Below are 20,512 nucleotides of genomic sequence, written 5' to 3'. Positions count from 1 at the left end.
ATTAGCAGGCCCGTAGCTAGCCCCAAAATTTAGGGGGTCCCGGTAGAAGCTAGAGAGGGCCGACCCAATCATATTATACTTCATCATCATATTATAGTTCATTTGCAAGCCTACCGTGAAATTTTATTGGGGCCAGCCAAAGTTTAGGGGGGCCCGGCCCCCCTTGTCCCCCGTGGATACGGGCCTGTAAATTAGGAATGGCCACAATTTTCCGGAATCCAGATTCCGGAAATTCACTTTCCGGAATTGGCCATCCCTACTATAAATAAGAAGCTGAATTCGGCCTTGATCATTTTATTGTATTTATCACCATCTCTAAAATTATCGGAAAAAAGAACAAATTAATCTTTACGTGACATTTTTGAATTTGGAAAATGAAATTTATTCTTTAAACTTATACTTCAACTACAGGAAATTGCTTTAAGAAGTCCTTTTTTACTCTCAAATGTGTAAAATTCCTTACAAGTAAATTTCAAATTTTCCGTGATACAGTCCCTGTCATCTCTTTGAAATTATGTAAACAGATGAACAAAATATATTAATCGTTGATAGATGGTGATTGGAGACAGCTTTGGATTTACAGAATGAAAGTTACTTTTTAAGTCTATACTTCAAACTAGATAAAAGTTTGAAAAAAAAAAAAGTCATAAATGGGCTGGTAGGAAGTTTGCACCGGTCACCGGCTTTAATCAAAATAACACCAATATTCCCGACCAGGCCGGTGAAAAACCGACCAATTGGCAACCCTAAGCAGAGATTGTGTGTGTGTGTGGGGGGGGGGAGTCACTCTCTTTTCATTTTTGTAACGTTGTCTGTGGAGCAGCCTTTCAAAACCAAATTTAACATTACGTACTTGCATTAGGTACTTGATCGTTACAAATATGAAATGCAAATTGTGAAGCATGCATAGTATGGTGTTATGAAATGCGAATTTAACGTTTTCCGGAAAGGATTATTCAACTGACATCTCTCACGTTAGGCCGGCTATACACTATAAGATAGATCCTAGGAAATCTCTTACGATTTATCCTAGAGTCAAAATCTCAACGTGTATGGCAACAGATCTTTTGTCATTTCCTGTGTTCTGAACGATCCTATGAGATTTCTCTTGTTTAGAGCACGCTCTATTTCGGAAAGAAAATTCGTAAGATTTCGATTTAAGCGACATCAGGTGAGAGAAAGTGAAAACAAAACAAATGAAAACACAAATGATGAGGTATCTTCTGATCGTGCAGGTTTACTTTAGATGTACCACTCGAAATAATTGTTGAAAAATTATAATTTGTCACTATTTCCTAAATGATTTGCGTTGACCGGCATGAAAATATCTTACATAGCATAGATAAAATCCCTGAAGGGGACCAACAAAAGCAATTGTTGATAAACTACAATTCTTTTACGATTTGCGTACAAATACGGGGTAAAGATATATATAGTATAAAAACTATAGTGCAAAAAACGCAAACCAAGTTGTGCTAGGTTGTTTCTAGAAAGTACGAATGCTATTTAACCGAGTCAGAGAAGGGCTAAGCGGAGTCCCGAGCGTCAGTGAGGGGGTGCGAGCGAAGGAAGCAGGCGCGTCAGTTGATGTAGTGAAAACGAGTGCGTTTTGGCAATGATACGAGTTTGAATAGCACTTGTCATGGTATCGTGGTAGTAGCGCTCCACTCGTAAACATAAATTATAGCTTCTGTAAACTATGCAGAAATACACCGGTGGTGGAAAATAGTAACACCGGTCAATTTTCATATGCACTCACTTACGTAAAAGTTTCGCAGAAGGGGTCCAGAAGTAAGCAGAACATACAAAATTTACAGGAGAAATGGAAGATGCAAGTACTTAGACCTAACACAACCTAACTAAATCTAACCTAATGAAGTTAACTAGCTTAAACTAACCTAATATTAATAGAAGTAAGCGAAATTCTATCACTTTTTGAAAATTGTGTTGGACCCATGTACTAATATAATCTAACGTAACATAACCGTAACTAATCTGAACCAACCTAAACTAAACTAATATGAATATAAACTACCGAAATTGTAGCATTTCTTAGAAAAAATAGCTGGACCCTTTCTGCTAAACATTGTCTCACCTATTTTAACCGTCGTTAAAACATTTATAATGATTTTACACTAGTAACCCTACAGTTGTAAACATAAAATACAGGGTATTACTTTGTATTTAATTATGTTGCTTCCAAAAAATTTGTTCCTTATAAATATGTCTTTTCATGCATTAAATTTTACTTGTAAATCTTCTAAAATGTGGTGCGCCAAAAGTATACCAGCACCCTTCTGACTTATGCTTTTTTTTTTTTTTTTTTAGAGGTATCCAATTTAACTATATAGCGTCTGATATTAATATCAGTGGGATGTGCAGTGTGGTTAGCATAGTAATTCTTCAACTTTATACTTTTATTAAATAGAACTATTTCACAATGTTGATATGCGTCATTCGGTCAGACAGGAAAAATCTTCACGTGTATGGCACACAAGGGTAAGGTTTCCTACAAGATATGTCATAACATTTTTCCGAAGATAAATCCTAAGATATTTCCTAGGATTGATCTCGTAATGTATAGCGCGCCTAATTGTTTCCGATGTTCTGAAGGTGATTGCGAAACCTTCGCAATCGTTACGAAACGTGTCGCCACCGCGCGATAGTCGAAACACTTGGCAACATTGAAAGCATGTAGGTATTAGCACAGAGGAAATAACAAGTCTCTGTGGTATTAGTCTGTGACGACTGAGTAAGACTTGAATAAACTGTGGCTAGGTGTTATTCGGTTAGGAGTTACAGTGGGACATTTGTTTTGAGTTATAAAGGACGGGATCAAAAATTTGGTTTCTACATATTAATGATAGTGGAGACTTGTGTAGTGTATGTTTATTACATTAATAGTGTGCAGTAGTAGTAAAGTATATGGCGAAATGCCATCTTGCAAGCCGGTTCAGCAGCTAAAAGAATTGTGCCTTGAAAATATTGCCTTGCACATGGACAGTGTGTGGTGCAAGGATTATATAAACAACTATCTTGGTCAGGGAGATTTTGTGTATCTTGTTGGCCCATTTGAAACTGTTCCTGGGAAGCTAACTAATGATATTATACAAACACTAAAGCGAAAGAAACTTCTCCGCCCTCCTCATTTGCATTTGCTTATTACGTCTACTATGGAAAAACTCGAGTTGAAGAGAGAAGCAAATCATTTGGGATTCATACTTAAGCTAATTACATACAGATGTCAGGATGTGCTGAAGGAATTAAACCTTGCATACAGTGCTAAATTGCCGCGAGAACCTTTGAAAGAAATGATCATATCATTACAGCGTTTACAGAGTCTTAATTTGTGCTGGGCAAATATATCTGATGATGTAGTGAAAACTATTGGTGCATATTGTAGTGATTTAAGAGAACTTGATGTGTCAAATAATAAAATTTCAGATGACGGAATAAACCATCTGTGTTTCGATCCAACAGGTAATGAAAAACAAGCGAGATTTGGGCTGTGCAGGAAACTAACAAAACTTTCGATTCAGAATACAATGGTTACTGATACTGGTGTGGAACATGTGTTACAGTACCTTAAATATATAACTTGTGTGGACTACCCTAATTTAATTAATGTTTTAGAAAAAATGCATAGACATGATTGGCAGAATGATCGTGAAAGTGTTCCTTGTTATCGTTTGAAACATTTATATGGTTGCGTTTCCCAAGGACTCACCGCAGAATCTTTTGAATTAGCTGTAACTTTATGTCCTTTAGCTGCTAATGTTTTCATATTAGAGTATTGTAAAATGCCACCTGTTGGTTTGTTACCTCTAGAAAAAATTCAAAAAGTGGAATCTTTTCGTATTATATGTGATACGTCAAAAAGTATACTACCGGATTTATTTAGTGCAGGTATATATCCATTACTTGTTAAACATGGTGATAATTTAGTTCATTTGCAACTCGCTGAAATGTGTGATATTAATGTTAAAGTTATAGGGGAGAGTTGTTTGAATCTAGAACGTTTTGAACTGATATTTAATGGTTCGTATACTACTAGTTGGTTTAATTTGGAACAAAAATCTAAGATGAAGAATCAGGTTAATCCGTGCTTATTCCAGAAACTCAAAGGACTCCGCGTTGTTTGCAAATCACAAAGCACTGCAGATGTTCCGAAAGAGCATCTTAAATACTTGTTGTCTTCTCCTGCGCTGGAACATATTTATATTAAAGACTCAAATAATCTTACTGATGACCTTGTTAAGGAAGTTTTGAACGTACACAAATTTCCAAATTTGACGCACATGGAACTAGAAAATTGTAATAGTATCACGGAAGAATTTGTGAAAGGAATATTTCAGCTTAGAAACCGATTAAAGACGTTAAAACTCTGGTCGTGCAGCGGTATAACAAGAGCTACATATATGAAATATAAAAAGATAAGCGAAAGAAAAAAGTGGGATTTTGTTCTTGAGTGGACATGATCTAGTCTTGTGTGAAATAGAATCCTTACTGGGATATATTTTGTTACTATTTTGTTGGTATATTACTGAAATTGATGCGTAAGATACTGTATTTTGTTACATTAATCGTTGAATTTTATGTATAATGAATTTTGGAAAAATTTATATAAATTTGATAAATTATATATGAGATTGTTTACTTTGTGTTCTCTATGACATATAGCTATCTAAGAATTAAATTTCAACCTAATCATCTATTGGAGTCAGTAAATAATATAATATGGTATACATTCACGAAATATGGGATGGACCAAACGTGACGTATTTCCGCTGGTACTTCGACATTATTTTCGGTTGGTTCTAAAGGTTTGGAACTTAAAATTACTTACATTTTACGTTCGCTTATAAATATTACAATGGAAGATAGAATGACATGACTCGAGCAGACGGTTCTACCAAATTTTGACACATTTCTTTTATTTTCAGCTTACTGCTTGTGTTTTTGTAGCAGAACATGCACTAAATGAGATGCTCCATTACTACTTGCAGATTGACTTCAGGAGGGTTAACATGAACCAACTTGTGCTAGGCGGCCAGTAAAAGGCACTAATGCTACCCGAATTAAAGTAGAAGCGCACCAGGGAGGCACAAGCGGTAGTGAAGGGGATGCTTCCGTAGGGAGCAGGCGCGTTAGCGACTGTGGGTTATACGCATAAACGAGGATAGTGGAAGAGCACTCTTACATATACAGTACTTTCACTGTCACTCAAAATTCATTTCAGTATGCTGTGCACTGACAGTAATTACTTATATTCACACTCTTAATTCCTTCACAAGAAATGTTTCAAATCATATTTTACCTATAAATTTTCAATTTGGTAGAACCGTCTGCTCGACTGAACCCCATGGAAATGTAATTTTTATTTAAAGATGGAAATAGCAAATGGGTCGAAGATAGGGGAAGTAAGGGAAGTAATTTGCATGAGTGAAACACATCTGCTAATGCTTTTTTACTTAGATGTATTTTATGGAACCAAAATAGTACGCTTTGAAACCTTACACTTGGGTTAAAAGTGGAACTAACAAGTTACTTTCCTCATCCGTTAGTAAGTGAAACAATAAAGCCTATAAAGAGAAAGGAAATGTGTAAAGCTATAAAAATTAATTCGGTAGTTTTTTTGTTTGATAATAACATCAATGGGAAATGCTGCTCACATAATGAGTTTACGGAAATGTATTTTGCAAAATTTTACAATCACATTCGGAAATGTGTTCCTTTCTATAAATTCTCTGTTAATCCCTTTGCTTTTTATGTGTCCATTCCAACTAAAGTAGTGGGTTAAGGACAATGCTACAAATAATTGTTCAAAAGTTACAATTCTTTTACTAATTATATCTTTCTGTCCCCCGTGCAAATCTTTTGCAAATGGATTAAGTTCAGGGGTTTACCACAAACGTGGTTATAAATGTACTGTTTCCAGAAATTATCACTTAATACCTTGAAAGACATTCAATATTAGACACTTTCCTTTCGACTGACTTGTAAGTAAAGGCGAATCCGATGGGAGGAATCTTAAACATGGCTATGTATGTTGTAAGAAATATGTTCAGCACATCTTTTAGCAAGTAATGCACTTACTGACGAAATTACTTTGTTTCATGTTTAGTATTATCGTAGTATAATTATGAAGTACACGTTTTTGGAGTTTCTAGGAGTAGCCCGTGTAGCATAGTAGTTAACAGAACCCACGGTAAACCGGAGACCCGAGTTTGGTATTCTGTCCGGTCGTGCATTTCTATACTATGTACAATCCGCAGCAAAAAACCTGCAACATGAGCATGTAATTCTATTGTGAAACTACGCCTAACAGCGCAGGGAATCAACATAACGTCTAAGTGGCACGAATCACGCCAGGAGAAACCTCGGCGTCCTCCCCTGCACATTTATTTTGGAACAAAAGACTTGGTCGTTCCACAATAAACGTACATGTTCATGTTGTAGTTTTTTTTTTTTTTTTTTCTGCTGACTGTACCGGTAGATGCAAACTTGTGTATAAACTTTAAGACTGAGTACTTTTCATCAGAAGACGTCATGTGAGGTGGCACATTTGTGAATTCATTGATGTATTTTTTGCATCTAAGTTTTTGAGAGATGAAGGAAATTAAACTCCTGGAATTTCTCAAGAAATTAATATTTTAGGCTGGTTTTAAGTGAATGTTGTGTATGAGTTTGCAAAATTTGACATTTGATGTCTTTAAATTATTGCGTAGATGAATCTGAATCGGGGGGGGCATATATAAATGCACTTAATACAAATTACTTTGTCCTCGGAAAGTGCGTGTAAAGACGCAATCTTTTAGTGAATGTGTCTGTAAACGCTGTCCACTTTTCAGCGTAATCTCGGAGCGCTTTTTTGCTCCCCATTATGGAAGTTAAAGCTCATGTTCTGTTTGTAACTTTTTCACAAGATAGGGTTCGTGTCTTACTGGAAAGTGTAGGCACTAGAGAGAGAGAGAGAGAGAGAGAGAGTGAAATCATGTGAGTAACATAAAAGAATATAGTAAGCAAGGCCGCTGTTCGAAGTCTTGATCATTGTGCTTTAGGGTAAAGATGCATTAAAATTACTCATCTGAAGCATCCTTAAATAAAGAAAAATCGAATACAGTTTCGATTGTTGGCTGCCATCTTCGTCAGTACGGTGTGAAAAAAACCGTAAAGTTGATTAGTTACATAGTAAAGGTTCATAACGTGAATTTAATAACTTGCCTCTGTACCTTGGCTCGCGTTGAAATTTTGTTACTCCGATACACACGGATTAGCTAACTCGATATGAGATATAGAGGTAGCTTATTAATTTACTTCGATATATAAATCCATCCTATAACATCCGTCAGCAAAAATTTCGTACATCTGTAAGTACCCAGACAATTTGATATCTGTATCTAAGTTTTGCGGGGCTCGCCCATTTTCTTCCAGTCTCATTGTTCCGATTCTTTCACAATAATCATCATCTTTAGCCTAAAGACCATAACTGTGAGACCTTAAATTAAGGTCATAAAATTTAAATGAATGTAATTTATACTGAGTCAAGTGATGAATCCTGAAGATGGAATACGAGTTCGTATGGAATGAGAGGACGCTTTTCGCAAAACGACATATAATATAGGCATATTTGTATGGTCTTTTGTTCTTGTGCTTGCTTATGGAAGAAGCTTGATTTATTATGTATGTTCAGTTCATCACACAAGACACAAGAAGATTTTTAGATAATTTTAAGGTATTAAGCACGGAAATGAAAAAAAAAAAAAAAAAAAAACTGATTCTTGTATTGAAGTTAGAAGGAAAAAGAAGAGACCAGAGAATGATGGGAAATTTGAGTAGGTCTATTTTTGCGATTTTCATGACGACAGTCTCATTATGTTTACATTTTTTATTGCCATATATACTAAGGATCTATGTGCTTTTTTTGTGCATAACTTTATACCACTTTACTCGAAGGGAGATGGTAAAATTTACGCTAGCGGGGAGTAGGTTTCTTAACCTATGACGAAATTTGACAATTTTTGCGATTTCAATGCTGGAACACACTCATATTTACAAATTCCATACATTAGCCAAAACCACGTATACTAGGATATTTATACTGCCTTTTATGCACAAAGTTAATGCCACTTTATTCTAAAGATAATGAGAAAAATTTACGGAAGGTATAAGAATTCATATGCGTTTTGACGTACTTTTTTTCACCCCAGTTACGTAAAATTTTCCTTCGAAAAAAGTGGTATGAACTTTGTGCATAAAATCAGTATGAGTATCCTAATATATGCAGCTACACAAATTCATGGAATTTATGAACATATTGGCATTTCAGTCATGAAATCGGGAAAATACGTTGATTTTTCATGCACTGTTTAACAGATGTTTTATAACTGGGGCAAAGCAACCAATTTTGAATAATTTTAGGGGTGCTAAGTACGAAAATTACTATGAAAAAGCAAGATCGGTTGTTGGTTTGAAGTTACAGGGGAAGGGGACAAGAAATGTGAAAATATAGGAAATCAATGTATTTTTGCCACTTTCATGACTGAACTCGGTTCTCAAATTCTTTATATTCTTCAGAGCCTCGTGTACTAGAACCTCGGTATTGTTTTTGTGGACAAAGTTTATTCTCCTTTTTTCCTAGCCAAATGGGAAACTTTGCAATTTGTCAAGTTTTCACAATCTCAATTTTGTTACGAACCAATTGATCTCGTTTATGTATGGTTATCGAGCTTTGAATATAACGACATGGTTCTCGGTTCAAAATTGTGAATATTTATCAAATAAGACCTATAAATGAGAGTTCCCTTATACTATATTATCAGTATTATGGTTCATCAATTGTTTTTTAAGTGCAGTTGCTAGTTATTAAAACGAAAGATAAAAAAATCAAGAATTTTGAGGGACTTCGGAGAAGAACTTAAGCAGTCTTCATCAAAATATTTTGTTCAATTATATGGAAATCCTTTAAATTTAAGTGCTGATTGTTGTATCTTTTTTGAACTTCAAAGTTTTTTTTTTTTTCTAAAATTATAGTATTTTTAAAGGAAACTAAAGAAGTGAGGAAAAATAATAGAAACGTAATTGTAAGATCTGTTTAAAAAAAAAAAAAAAAGCTTATTATAAGCAAAACGCGTGCTATGTCCCAATAACTACAGTACGGAATAATTTATCAAGGAGCTATGCTTATATAATAAATTATTTTGCTGTTTGAAGTAAGGCGAAGTGTGTTTTAATTGTGCAAGTATGCGCTCAGAATTCAAATACAAAGAGCTTTCGAGATTTAACTGAGATAAATAAATAAACATCATTACTTCAAATTTTTTTCATGAAAAAGCACAGATACTGGAGAAAGCTCAACTCAGTGCTCAATTTCTTGCCACTTCTGCAAATAAGATTTTTTTTGTTTTTCCAACCATCTTTGTTGTTTCTAAGGTTACTTAAACTTTATGCTGTATTTCTCAGCGAATTTTCTTCAGTGACTAGAACCGTAAATTTTATGATTTACCATTAATTGAGATAACTATAAAACGCCAAGGGGAGGATAATACCGCAAAACTCCAGTAACTTACTACCTGAAGATCATTATTTTCGGCACAATTTGCGCACGATTATCAGGAAGTGTACAAAGAACGATAAGGAAAAAAAAATGTAGTAACCAACAAAAGAAAGAATAGCCTCCCTCATTGAATTCGCACATACAGATAAATGAGTGTGATATGAAATCAGTGATTCTCTCCATTTGTGACATGTAATATACAATTCAACCATCAGAGGTGTTCTGCATGTAGACCCTGAGTTGTCCAAACACATAATAGTTTTGTATAGTCCGTGGGCTGTCTGAGTTGTTGAGCATCGATTTCAACAGTGATAGAATATGGTTGTTCAGGGAACGGACAGGGTATGGTGGTTAACGCATTGGCATTGTAAGCGGGGAAACCCAGGTGTAGTTTATATGTACTTACTGTAAACACTATTGTGTATCAAATTACTAAGCCTTCAGTCGCAACTCAATTGAAGGTAGATAGTATGAATACTAATATATAAAATATTAGTTGCTCTTGGAGCTACTTAATTCTCTCCTAAATACACTTATATTTTGTATTACACTGATCAACTTATTATTTTCGTCAATAGGCAAAGCCCAAAACTTCTCTAATATATGCAAAATAAGAACACTATATTTAACAAACAATAATCTTCTAGTTACCTCCCTTACGGGAGATTTATAAAGAAAGTCCCGGCCTTATAGCCCTGTGGACTGCTTCACTAAATTTGTTTTTAAATGATTTGTGAAAAAGTAGATTTGTATAAAATGGCGCGTTCCAACATGGACAAATTCGCCTCTTGTAAGTAATTTGTTTTAACCCTGTTCGTAAAAGTACTTGAGGGTTAGAGGCGCAGGACATATAAAAAAAGATGTAATAATATATAAAGATTGTAAAAAATCACTAGACTATGCCTAAAAAATAAAATTATGTTCGAGATCACAATTGCACAATTGAAAGAGCATGACGCTCCAGGTGTGAAGACGTCCGTCGCCATCTTCCAACAATCTTTTAAAACCCAGGCAACAAATATTTACACACTACTTTAAATCGAAGGTTCAGTCTCAGAAAAAGGAAGCACTTTCAGCCCGCTTAATTATATTAATTCCTAACACCGGATTCAAATCACTGTCCAGTCTTGTATATTTTAACTCTTTGTATATATCGATATACAGAGAACTTTATTATGTTCTCCCTAAGTCAAAGGTAAGTGAATTAAAATTGAGACTTCTAAGATTATCAAAAAACATACATCATGTGTACACTCGCTTTCGCAGGTGGCAGTACATAAAAAATCGAGAATCCTTCGAGATACGAACTCTATATCACAATAAAGACTTATGTACTGTTTGTGTCTTGATAATTCACGATATTTGCTTGTACTTCATCCTTGTGATTTGTATTTTCTAGTTTTAATATTTTAGTTTCCCTGGTAATAGAATAGGAACACTACCCACGATCTGAATGGTTAAGATTACAGAACAGAATTGTATTGAGTAGGCACTAGTCCGTCTCTATATTAATCCTTTCCAGTTGAAATTTAGTTCTATGAAACACCAAGATGTTCGTGTTAACTAATTTTGACCTGTTCCAAAGTGCAAATTACGATTGAATTTGCTGTAAATATTGAAAGATCGAGATTTGAATTTTTATTTTCTCACGTCCAATTAAACTTCACTGAGTGGCACGTTACGTCAATTTCTCATTGAGTTCATTGTTAAGGTCTATCATGTTATGTTCATAGATTCATTCCTGAAGAAAATGAAGTTGCAGCTAGATGAAATGCGACAAATTCATTCATACACATAGAGTAAGGATATAGTTTAAGAGGTTTCAGCTGCTTTTCCCACTGAAACTAAGTTACGTGAGTGGAGACTGTGGCGCCGACACTCAAGGAAGTTGGGTACCACGATAAAAGCAAGAACGAATCAAATCATTTAGAGCGTGAGTCTGATAGAATTAGTTAATGATACACTGAGATACTGCCAGTAGCAGACGATGCAGTTAGTTACAACTCCAGCCTGTAGTGTCACCGAATCACTTTCTTTGCATAGTGGGAACGATTTGAATTTCCATTAGGAATATGGGAAGTGGTTCATCAGGGTAATCAGTGCTCATACCTGTTGTGTTAAATTTGAAATAATTTGAGCTGTGACCAAAATAACTTGCAAACGATACGACTGATCTTACAGTGCCAGTGTGTTTAATCCAGAGAAATCATTTCAAGAGTTCTTATTACAAAGAATGTGGTTTATAAGCAAGTATAAATCTGTTTTATATAAACATTTTGTTATATATGAAGCTATATAACAGTATATGAAGCCGATAGATTTTGCTAAGAACAGTGTATACGTGAGAGTATATGAAGCTATATGTCAATGTGAAAACTCGTACATTGGTATGACCAAGTGGAATATTGACATCAGAATAAAAAGTCTGTATCGATTCTGTGGCTTCAGGTCTTTCCTAACATCTAGTGAGTTAGTAGGAAAGTTAGAAATAACTACATCGTATATTGGAAGGAATGTATTGGAATTGTATCATGTACAAAAATCAGCTGGAAAGTTACTGGTCTTCCAGGGAAAGCAACGTGATAGCAAGCTGAAATTTTATATACGTTTTGCATAGTCCCCTTGTACTTGAGTGCACTTTTCCTCTGCAGGATACTCCAACTTCTCTAACCCACTGAAGAAAGGAACAAATTACAGGAAGCAAATGATAATCTGGAGGTGCTGAGTGAATAAGTGGGTGTTGGATCAATTTAAAACCATAGACATGCTGTTGCTGGACTGTCTGGCACCCAGTGAGGCACGGTTCGTTGTCATAAAGAAACAGCACCGCATTCCAATTGATGCTTCAACTGAATCTACTGTCGCAGGCGCAGCAACAGATTTGAGTAATAGTCTGGTCTATTCTGTGGACAGAAATTCGCTGTGGATCCAAAAAATTGTCACAATCACTTTCTCCGTGGAAAGTTGACTACGAAACTTCCGTGGCGGAGATGAGAAATATTTTCGGTATCGTGAGTGCTGTTTTCTCTGTGGGTCGAAATATGTTTCATCCTAAATCACAAACTTGCTTAGAAAATCTTAATCTGCATGCATACATTGCGAATTTCAGCACTTGTTCTTACTTCTGGTCAACTGTCAAGTTCCATGTAATCTGATGCTCAGCCATCTTCCGCATATCCAAATGATAGCGAGAAATGAGAAATACCTAGACGTGTTGAAATAGTTTGTGTTAATAGCGATCCAACATGATCATGTCTTGCACTTTCGTGTTATCGGTGGAAGCACTTCGTGACCGCTCGGGGTTCGAGATTCATCACTGAGAGACTGGTAATCTACGTTTAACGTCATTCACTTACAACTTCAGTACTGTACAGAATGGGGCATTGTCCTGTAAGGTGTTCTGCATTTCCTTATGAATCTTTCCTCCAACTTTTGAGGAAGAGACACCGAATCACTGCACGATCGGCGCCATGTGCTGCTCATTTACAGATTACTTCATGTTGGCTCACGATTCTATCTACAGAGAAAAATGTTTCAACATTAGAACATATAACCTCGTAGGGATAACATACAAAAGTTTCATGAATAAGAAATGCTTCCTTCTGGTCAGGTGAGAAACTTCCCAGTCAACCTTTTGTAAGAACGGAAAGACCCAAATAAAATTCTAGTAAACTTTACTTATTAATTTACATTATACCCAGAGGCGAGATAGTGGAGCAATTGATCATAGGGTTATAAATTGGTAAAATGCACATGGATTATATTGTGAAGTGATAATTTGGCACTTGAAAATCTACAAATTATATGTTTTGTGTGTTTAGATTTTATAATATTTTTACGCTACATGTTAGTGTTAGGATTGTTAGTTGGTCAACATGTGATTTAAGTTTTTAATGTTAGTTATGGATAAATGTATATGAAAGTTCAGTGAATTAATCGATTTTCACAGTGGAGCGACTCAGGTTGAGAGCAGAAGCTGCTCTCGAAATAATTTTGCTGAGATAAACACATGGGCAGTATTATAATATCCGTATCATTTTAGTAAGAAAGATGTCAGATCTTCTCTATATCTAAAAAATTACATAACTACTAATGTATCCTTATATATGATACAAAAAAAATAATTTGCTTTAAACCCACGTCCTGCTTACATGCGAGCTTATAAAACAATTTTTATATTATTTAATATATTTCACGGGGTTTAGATATGATATAAATAGGATTAATTCGAACAATCTTGAGTTTTAGCTAAAATATGAAGATCTAATATGCAGAATGCAGTTTCATGAATACTATAAATGGCTTTGTAATGTAGCTGGTACGTAACATTTTTCAAGTTGTAACAAGGAAAGAAAGAAGAAAAGGTCTTCTCATTTATTTATTAACGCTAGTTTTAAGTACATACGTTAATAAAATTTTAAGGGATAGCATGAGAACAATTCCAGTAATCCGATTTTAAGAACTTGAAATGTTCATATGATGTTATGTTGTGGGCTACCCTTATGAAGAAAAGAGGGAAGAAGAGTATAAGAAAATCCTCTATTCGAGGGAGGAGAACAGAGTTGGATACATCCCTGGGTACGGAAGGTTCTCCATGCTATCCAGCTACTAGAAAGTCTACCAACAAGCTACGCAATGTATTACTAACACTAATAAACTGGAACTTGAGAAAAAATATATTTCAAAACAGAAAATCGTGACGAAGTGAGAAAAAAATTAGATCAACACTAATTTTGACCGGAGCCAGTTCTCAGAATCTTTCGCCCACTTGATACGTCCCGAGGTGTTTCTCTTAATGCAATATAAACAAGTCAAAGGACTCGTCTGGAAACAACATTAAAATTCGCCAATTTAGTTTGTATTACCTCAAATCGTTAATTGAGGACAGAACTTGGTATTTATATTAAGCATGTTCAGTGGCGGCGGTTGGACGTTAAAAGTGGGGGGGGGCAAGATATGATTCTGAATATTTAATATCAATGTTAGTTTTCCTGGTTGCTTGTAACACTTTGTTTGACGAAAGGTTGTATAGCTATTAGGATACTGTCTTTTTCAGTTATATCGTATATCTTGTTTCATATTTTATTAAGTAAATTGACAAGAGCAACGCAAGTAGATACTAGCCCTTTGTACTCTTAAACAACGAAGGTGTAAGAAGAGATTTGATTCCTTGCTCATGAATATCTGTCTGGAAAATTGTGTGATCAGATTAGGGGCCTATTTAATAACAAATTTGCAAAACAAATAAACAGAAAGGATAATATTAATCAAATAATCATAGTAATGAATAGTGAGGCTTGTTTTGCAAAAGTTATATTGAAACTGGAAATTAATGAACAACTTATATTTTTAATTCCACGAATGCTATTATGTGTATTATTACTCTTAGAATGACAGTGAATACTATAAGTATATTTTACGACATTTAAAGAAATACTTTTGCAGCTTCCCGAAATATGTTCGCTGCCATTAAGTACAGTTTTCACTTTCTTGGAATATATCAAAACTCAGCAATACTTAGTCACTCCACATTTCAGTTATACAAAATAATCCTAAAACCTAGAATTATGGTGAATTCACTAAATTTAATTGTATATACAAAACTGTATATGTACACCCCTAAACTCGTATATTACACTGCAAAATTAATATTCCTTACTGAGCTCCTTCATGGCTAAGCGGTTAGCGTACGCGCCTTAGACGTGGGAGACCCGGGCTCGATTCCCGGGGGGAGCTCACGTGGTTCGGATTCCACGTTAATCATTAAGTCCACGTCTCATATAACTTCGCTGCTGAACAGGATGTTAAACTGAAAAAATCAAATCAAAATATTATTATTAGAAAGAAAATACATTTTAGGAACTGTCGATTTTTGTACAATTAAAGAATAACTTGTGAAGGACTTCTTTTCTTGCGAAATGTTATCTCAATTAGTTCCAGAGTGGCTGACTGACATATCGATCAATTGCAAGAAGAAATGAAAGTACGTTCGAATTGTGGCGCTCCAACAGGTTAATTTTGGGGCTATTTTTAGTGGCAGTTCAAACGCAATTCCTGTAGCTTTCTTAATTCCACGGGAGGACAACCAATACGTACTCATAGAACGACAAATATTTTATGGCACCATTTTTATTCTATGAACCAATAATACCTACAAAATTTTATATTTCCAAATGAAACTATATATATTAGACCTAATGGGTAATTTCAAAAGAAGTGGGGGGCAACTGCCCCCCTTTGCCCCCGAATCGCCGCCCATGCATGTAATGATAGTTACACTAATAAATGAATTAATTTTATTATTAGGCATCAAGTAAGTAATACATACAACAGAACTCCCCTTTCAGTGTGGGGAGGTAATTACAAAATAAATAAATAAAACACATTCCCTTTGGAATTAGACTACACTTCTACACTTTAGTCATCGTAGCTTTACCTAGAATGATATAGCTTGAACACAAATTGTATACCAGATATTTTCAAAGTAAACAACATTCAGTATATAATCTTCACACAATATATAATTTCAATAATAGATTGCTGTTGTTAGTTGCATAATTTTGAATTATTCAGACAGACAAAATTTGTCAATGAGTATTTCTGTCCATATTTAATAAGACTTAATTATATTTTAGTTTATAGTAGAAAAGAAAGAAAGAAAAATCATTAGTAATATCTTCAGGTTCACAATTTACTTAGCTTAATCCGTTACAGGTACAACACTTCTCAATTCACTCTCTAGGCTTCTTCAGGCATTTGACCCAACAAATTATTTCACTATTCTGCGTGACTGCCCAAATGCAAAAACGGCTGCAAAATCTGCCAGTGATAATTTAGTTCAGGTTACTGCGTCGAAAAGGGGAGAGTACTGATGCCATTCACTGCTAGCTGATACTTCATAAATTGTTTCGACTACATGAGTTGTACTGTCAGCAGGAACGAGGTCACACTAAACGACCTTAACGCTACTTCTGTAAAAGAAAGAAAGAAAAAATCCTAAAATGTTGTTACTAATTTTAAGCAAGTATCTAACTAGCAGGGCCAACTCTGGAAAGGAACCTTAAAACAATAACAATCGAAACGATTGTATCAGGTTACTGTGAAAATCATGTTTTAATGCCTTTTTACTACTGTGAAAGAATGCTCAAACGTAAACACCTTTGCACTTATTAGTGATGAGGTGGTGAAGGGAAGGATTGCTGTTTTCCCGGAAACTTAGAACCCATAGTCCTGACTGGAAGTGACTAAGTTAACACACGATATTGTAAACCGACATCATTTAGGATAAAGCATATAACACTCAATACAAAATATCATACTTTATACACTATCGTTCAGCAGGCTGGACAAACGTAAAACTTTAAATTTTCCTTTGTTCTATAATTTCCGGAAATTTTGAAAGAGTACCAAGTATTCTAATAAAAGAAACTGAAGTATAGCAACAAATTATTCCTCCTAAATTAACGAATCCACTACTACACAACGAAACTTCTTATTTCCGGTTACATCAATGCTGACCACATGGGCTTGTTCACAATCACCAACTATGTCTCGGCGAGAAATCTAGTAACATCCAGCATAGAAAAGTAATTTGGTTTACCTGTAGTCCTCTTTGTGATATTTAGCTGTGTCAAAAGTAATGGAAGAGAATTATACTTTTGCCATTCCTACCCTGAATTTGCTATTCATCACCAGTGAAAAGGTTCCATTGTTTTGGTTCTGAGCTTATCCTATCTCCTACATTCAGAATTTTAAAGCATCATAACGTCCTTGACCAACGTCATACCCACCAGCTGCAACTTCAATTATAATTAACTTCTCAGTTGGCCACCTCCCATTATTCACATCACTTTATGATAAGTCACATCTCGACCATCTTAATCTCTAATGTTCGGCAAAACTTTATCAGACAACCGACGGAGTTAGTTTTTATCAATTTTTTAACCTGGAAACTGTATAGTCCTTCCTGTACTAGCGTCATATAACAACCATAATTATTGACATTTTATGCTTTTAATAAAACATTAATATATCTTACCTAACAAGTATCCATAGGAGGCAGCATCACTGCAGACAGCGAGGACGATAAACAAATATTTGAGAATTCTTTAAATCGAACACACGAGAGGTGCCATTTGTCTCTCCAAACTTCTTATCAAACTGTCATACGTGAGAGAAAAGGACCATCTCAATGTAATTTGGTATTATTCTTTCATTTAGATCCCTAGTACTGAAAAGGGAGATTAGATTTCAGTCAATTAATCAAGATCCTTTTAGATTGTTTCTGTCTTTAGTTTGAAGAATGATCAGGTTGTTCATATGAAGAAAATGTGAAACATAACATATAACGCGTAGAAGGCAACACACCACGAAGTTGCATAAAGTCACCTTTTCAAATATATGTATCAATATGTTTTATCGTTTTACTTTTTATAACATTAAAACATGTAACGGTATATTGAAGATCTGAGAATTTTTTTCTCCTAAAGATCTGAAGAATTCAGAAGTGTGTCTGGAGTTTAGTGAGAGTAATTTGTTTAATAGCCTGAATAATGATCAATATATACTTGTAAAAAGGCTAAAAACTTAAAAGATTGTAGTTTCATATGATCTTTAACCCATTAGCGCAGACTTACGGAAGAAATTCCGTACTTTCGTAAATGGACAAAGGGCAGATTTATCGAAATTTTCCGTTTCACTTCCCCCTGTCCCATTTCCCTTCTACTAACTCAAATGTTACCAGGTATGTTGCATAGGGCTTCGTGATATACAAAAATATGTTTCATAATAGTCTTTGACATGTATGTTCATACAAACATAACAGGAATATTCTTAATGTTTCCAATAAATGTTTATAAAATATAATACAATTTCCCTGAAAAAATCCCTCTCTCACTGCGTTTTAATTTCCAGAAAGCGTATATGTCAATAGGTTATTTTAAAAATACTTGTAGATAAAACTCATGTTTGTATACGTTAAGATTACTTATTTTGTATTTGAATGTTCATCTTATGTATCCTTATGTAAAATAAATTCCTGAAGTATTATAGCCCAAGATACTAGTTTATTGCATGCAAAGATCATTATATAGCACAGATATGTCGTAGCACCTGGTTCACACTTTTTTATGATAGAATCTAGCACATGAGTATTGTAATTGTTAAGACTATAATAATCTTTGTAAGTTAAAACTCTGACTTTTCACTTTGTGATAAGAATGGAGTGATTGTTACCGAAATAATAGCTAATGTAAGAGTGATTTCTAGAGACCGGATGTTTAGGCATTAAAAACCTGGAAAATAGGCAGGCTAATAGACACTTAAAATTTTAAAAAATGGAGAGTAAAATAGGCACTAAAATGTAACTTGAAATAATGAAGGTAAATACTCAATTCAATTAAAAATATAAATTCAAGTCATAGATAATGTTCAAAGAATATAGAAACGTGCCTATTTGTTAATTTCTTCTTTTACTGTATGTATAAAACGAAGCTTGATATATAAAATACAATATACTTTCCCAATAAAGTCTTATTTTGAAGAAAGTGCATAAAATAGGCAACAATAGGCACTAAAACAATTATTTAGGCAGTAAGGGGCGAAATAGGCAAAATAAAATGGGCGTAAATTGAAACTATAACCTCCCATATAAACTTTAAAACGTTACTTTTGATAATGCCTTTAATATTAAAGAATAGGCACGTTGCCTAACATCTGGTCTCTAGTGATTTCATTGAATCTACTTTCCTTATCTTAACCTTTTATGCAATAAGAATTAGGACGATCTAAATTTCTTACGTATCATACTCAGGCAACAGATATTTTCGAATAAGAATCGATAATTGTCAATGTTTCTTTTCTTTTTGTGGTAGGCACCTGATATTCTTCTCAATGTTGAAGTTGTAGAAGCAAGAGACTTACGACCCAAAGATGCGAATGGTAAGAGAAATATATTACGTAATACTTATTATTTATTAAACAAATCAAATTATTTTTAAAGAAAATATGTATCTAAAAATATTTCTTATTCCTTCAACTTTTTTGATTACTTCGTAGCTTCATTTGAAAATTCTCTCTCGCTCAAGTCTATGATTCGAACTCGTATCAAATGCAAAATGTAACTTACCAATACAGTGCCTTCCGTTTAACTTTAACCCATTTCAAATGGTATAAATTGAAAGTAAGTTAAAGGAAGGCTTCTACATAAAATGTTGTTTCTTTTTACCGAAGTCACGTACTTTCGTCAGTTATTTTCTGTTTTTAGTGTATGTATGTTGACATATGGAGGCCCGATGCATTTTTTTTGTATAGCTTCTTCAAATATACTGTATTATGAAAATGAAATGAAATCTTTCAGTTTAACGTCCCATAATTGTCCTTTTAGGGCATGGGAGACGGATGATTAAGGCAAATGATGATGGAATAATCGGTGAATCCCATGCACCAGAAGCAAGCGCTTTACCACTGAGTCACCGTGACTCCTATATAGTATTATGAAACTAAACAATGTCAATATACGACAATATAAAACCATCATGTTTCTCACCATCAATAAAATCTATACTATTAAGATAAATAATACAATAGAACAAATCTTATGGGACTTAATTTTATTTATTCATTCATTCATTTTTAAGCCGTAATAAAGGTTAAATTTTACAAATAGTTTCAAGCCACATCTGGCATCATCTTCAGTGTTGTTGTTGAAGTCTCGCTGCTAAACTGATTACAAATTATGGAGACTAGGTCCACTCGAGCCTTCGGCCCGCTACATCACCAAAGAACGACTCATCAAAATAGGGATACATTAAATACAGTGAAACTGTAAATATCCGAATTAATGAATTACAGACGTCCCCAGATATTTCTAAAGCGAAAACAAATGAGTGAAAAAATCATACGAATTAATCATAAAACTGTTCTTCCACTTTCAATCTCCCAAGTTTTATCACAACT

The 20,512-nt window shown here is 34.5% G+C and overlaps 1 protein-coding gene across 6 annotated transcripts in view; it reads left to right on the top strand.

Moving 5' to 3' along the window:
- The window catches only part of stac (C2 and C2B_Munc13-like domain-containing protein staccato), a 335,805-nt gene that overhangs the window by 267,486 nt on the left and 47,807 nt on the right, over positions 1-20,512 (top strand). For all 6 annotated transcript variants that reach the window (XM_081766345.1, XM_081766336.1, XM_081766354.1 and 3 more), the window contains exon 4: positions 19,429-19,495. In XM_081766345.1, the coding sequence (XP_081622471.1) occupies positions 19,429-19,495 (67 nt within the window). The remainder of the gene's footprint in view (positions 1-19,428; positions 19,496-20,512) is intronic.

This window comes from Thermobia domestica, chromosome 1 (assembly GCF_964235325.1).
Source record: "Thermobia domestica chromosome 1, izTheDome1.hap1.1, whole genome shotgun sequence".
Classification (NCBI taxonomy): domain Eukaryota; kingdom Metazoa; phylum Arthropoda; class Insecta; order Zygentoma; family Lepismatidae; genus Thermobia; species Thermobia domestica.
This window is presented reverse-complemented; position numbering and strand designations above follow the sequence as displayed.